The sequence below is a fragment of the Plasmodium reichenowi genome, chromosome 5, assembly GCF_001601855.1.
Source record: "Plasmodium reichenowi strain SY57 chromosome 5, whole genome shotgun sequence".
NCBI lineage: Eukaryota > Apicomplexa > Aconoidasida > Haemosporida > Plasmodiidae > Plasmodium > Plasmodium reichenowi.
In genome coordinates this window covers 58,125-60,566 of record NC_033650.1, presented here as the reverse complement: position 1 = coordinate 60,566, position 2,442 = coordinate 58,125, and the positions used below count along the sequence as shown (strand labels likewise).

Below are 2,442 nucleotides of genomic sequence, written 5' to 3'. Positions count from 1 at the left end.
TAATTTTCCTTATTTTTGTTATTATGTTTATTTTGAATTTAAGGAAACGGTACATTATGTGATTCACTTCATAATGAACTTGTTAAAAAAAAAAAAAAAAGAATAAATAAATATATATATATATATATATATATATATATATATATAACACATATAAAGGTATATGTATATATACATATATATACATGTGGCCTTTATATATATATTTATATATTTATATATTTATGTAGGTTAATATTTCTATTTTTTTTGATTTCTCTTTATTTTTTGATTTCTTTATTATTTCTTCATTTTTTTCTTTAATTTTTTTTTTTTTTCATTTTTTTTTTTTTTTTTTTAATTAAATAAGCAATCTTTATATAGTGTAAAAATTTGTACGTTCTTCACATAATATATATGAGTAAAGGATTAATCATTTCTACTTATTTAAGATCAGCAACATCTTGTGCACTTTCAATAACAGATGTGAGCACATTAACTCCTTCGATTTTTTTTAATATGGCTTGTTTGCTAGAGGCATAGGTCATTCTGTCTCTTGAGTTGGATGATTCTCTTGCATACATGAAGAAGTGAATTTTGCTTACTATAAAAGGAACAAAATAAATAAATAAATGAATATATATATGTATATATATATATATATATTTGTGTGGTTAAAATTGGGTTCAGAGAAAACATGATACGATATATACGATCGTGCAATTTAAATGTTATATCATTTGGGGATATTATATACATAAATATATGAATAAATAAATAAATATATATATATATATATATATATATATATACATATAGTTCAATTAATTATTTATTTTATTTATGTGCTTATGCATTAAATATATGATCCACTTAATAAAACTCGTACCTGCATCGAACACAACATATGCACATTGAATTTCGTTATTTTTATCTATGGACTGTACTAATTCTGTTAAGGTTGTTGAAGCACCTTTTGAATGAATAATTATTTCACAATTTTGTATGACAAAAATAATCCAGCCACATGTCTTCCTAATCTTCATGTTATTAAATTCCGTTACACAATTATCATTAACTCGAATACCACTTATCATTTTTGATACAAATGGATATATATTAAAAAAAAATAATAATAAAATAAATGAATGAATAAATAAATAAATAAAAATAATAAAAATAATAAAATTCAATAAAAATTAATATTTTTAATATATATTATTGGGGGGAGGGAGGATAGGTTTGTTAAAAATAAAAAAAAAAAAAAAAATTTTAAAACTTGGATTAATTTGATAATATAAAATAAACTTGTTTATAATATATCTGTTCTTTATTCGAATTTTTTTATTTCCTTTTATATTCTATTTAAAAAAAAAAAAAAAAAAAAAATAAATTAAAAATGAAATATGAAATATGAAATATGAAATATAAAATATGAAATATAAAATATGAAATATAAAATATGAAATATAAAATATGAAATATAAAATATGAATATATGCATATATATAATATTATATATATATATATATATATATATATATATATATATATATATATATATATGTGTATATATATATGTGTATATATATATGCATATACAATATAAACATATATCGCATAATATTTATTTTATTTACTCCAGTAATATTTTTATGTACATTTTAATGTATTTATACAAGTATATATTTATATTCGTTTTAACATATTTATAATATATACAAATATAATATATTCACATATATATTTATGTACATTGTGGTGTGTACCTTTTTGGGCAAAAGAATTTTTTTTTTTTTTTTTTTTTTTTTTAAACAAGAAGCAAACAAAATTTACGAGTTTTTAAATGATTATAAATATATAAGAAAAATATTTATAAAAAAAAAATATTTAATTTTTTTATAAATTAAACCAATTTTATTTTAATATATGAATAAAACTAAAAATATTTATATAATACATATTATATATTACTTATATATATATATATATATATGTGAGCAAAAATTAAAAATACAATTAAAAAAATAATATATATATATAAAATAATATATCTTATAAATTTGAAATGTTAATATAATACTTAAGGTTATATTATAAATATATATATATATATATATATTTTTATAAAAGAAAAATAAAGATTCAATGAAAAAAAATAAATAAATAAATTTTATGTTTATGTGGTGCATGTTTTGAAGAAAATAGTTATATGATTTATTCGAAGCTTATAAAAATGTGTAAGTTTCTATTATATCAAATATATACAATAAGATGTTTTAAAAAAAAAAAAGAAAAGAAAAAAAAAAAAACCAGATCTATATTATAAAATGGTATTTAACGAATATGTAGTTATTTTTTATCTTATTTGAAGAAAAGGGAAAGTTTGAACTATTATTATGTATATATTTGTTTTTTTATTTTATTTTATTTTTTTGTGCACATATATATTTATAAATGAAG

The 2,442-nt window shown here is 16.4% G+C and overlaps 1 protein-coding gene across 1 annotated transcript; it reads right to left on the bottom strand.

Annotated features, from left to right (window-relative positions):
- Positions 1 to 422: 422 nt before the first annotated feature.
- PRSY57_0502700 (actin-depolymerizing factor 1) lies at positions 423 to 1,076 on the bottom strand (the record flags this gene model as incomplete). The annotated part of the gene is made up of 2 exons (XM_012906099.1): positions 423 to 583; positions 869 to 1,076. 2 exons carry the CDS (start codon positions 1,074 to 1,076, stop codon positions 423 to 425), a joined length of 369 nt encoding a protein of 122 aa, XP_012761553.1.
- Positions 1,077 to 2,442: the final 1,366 nt, after the last annotated feature.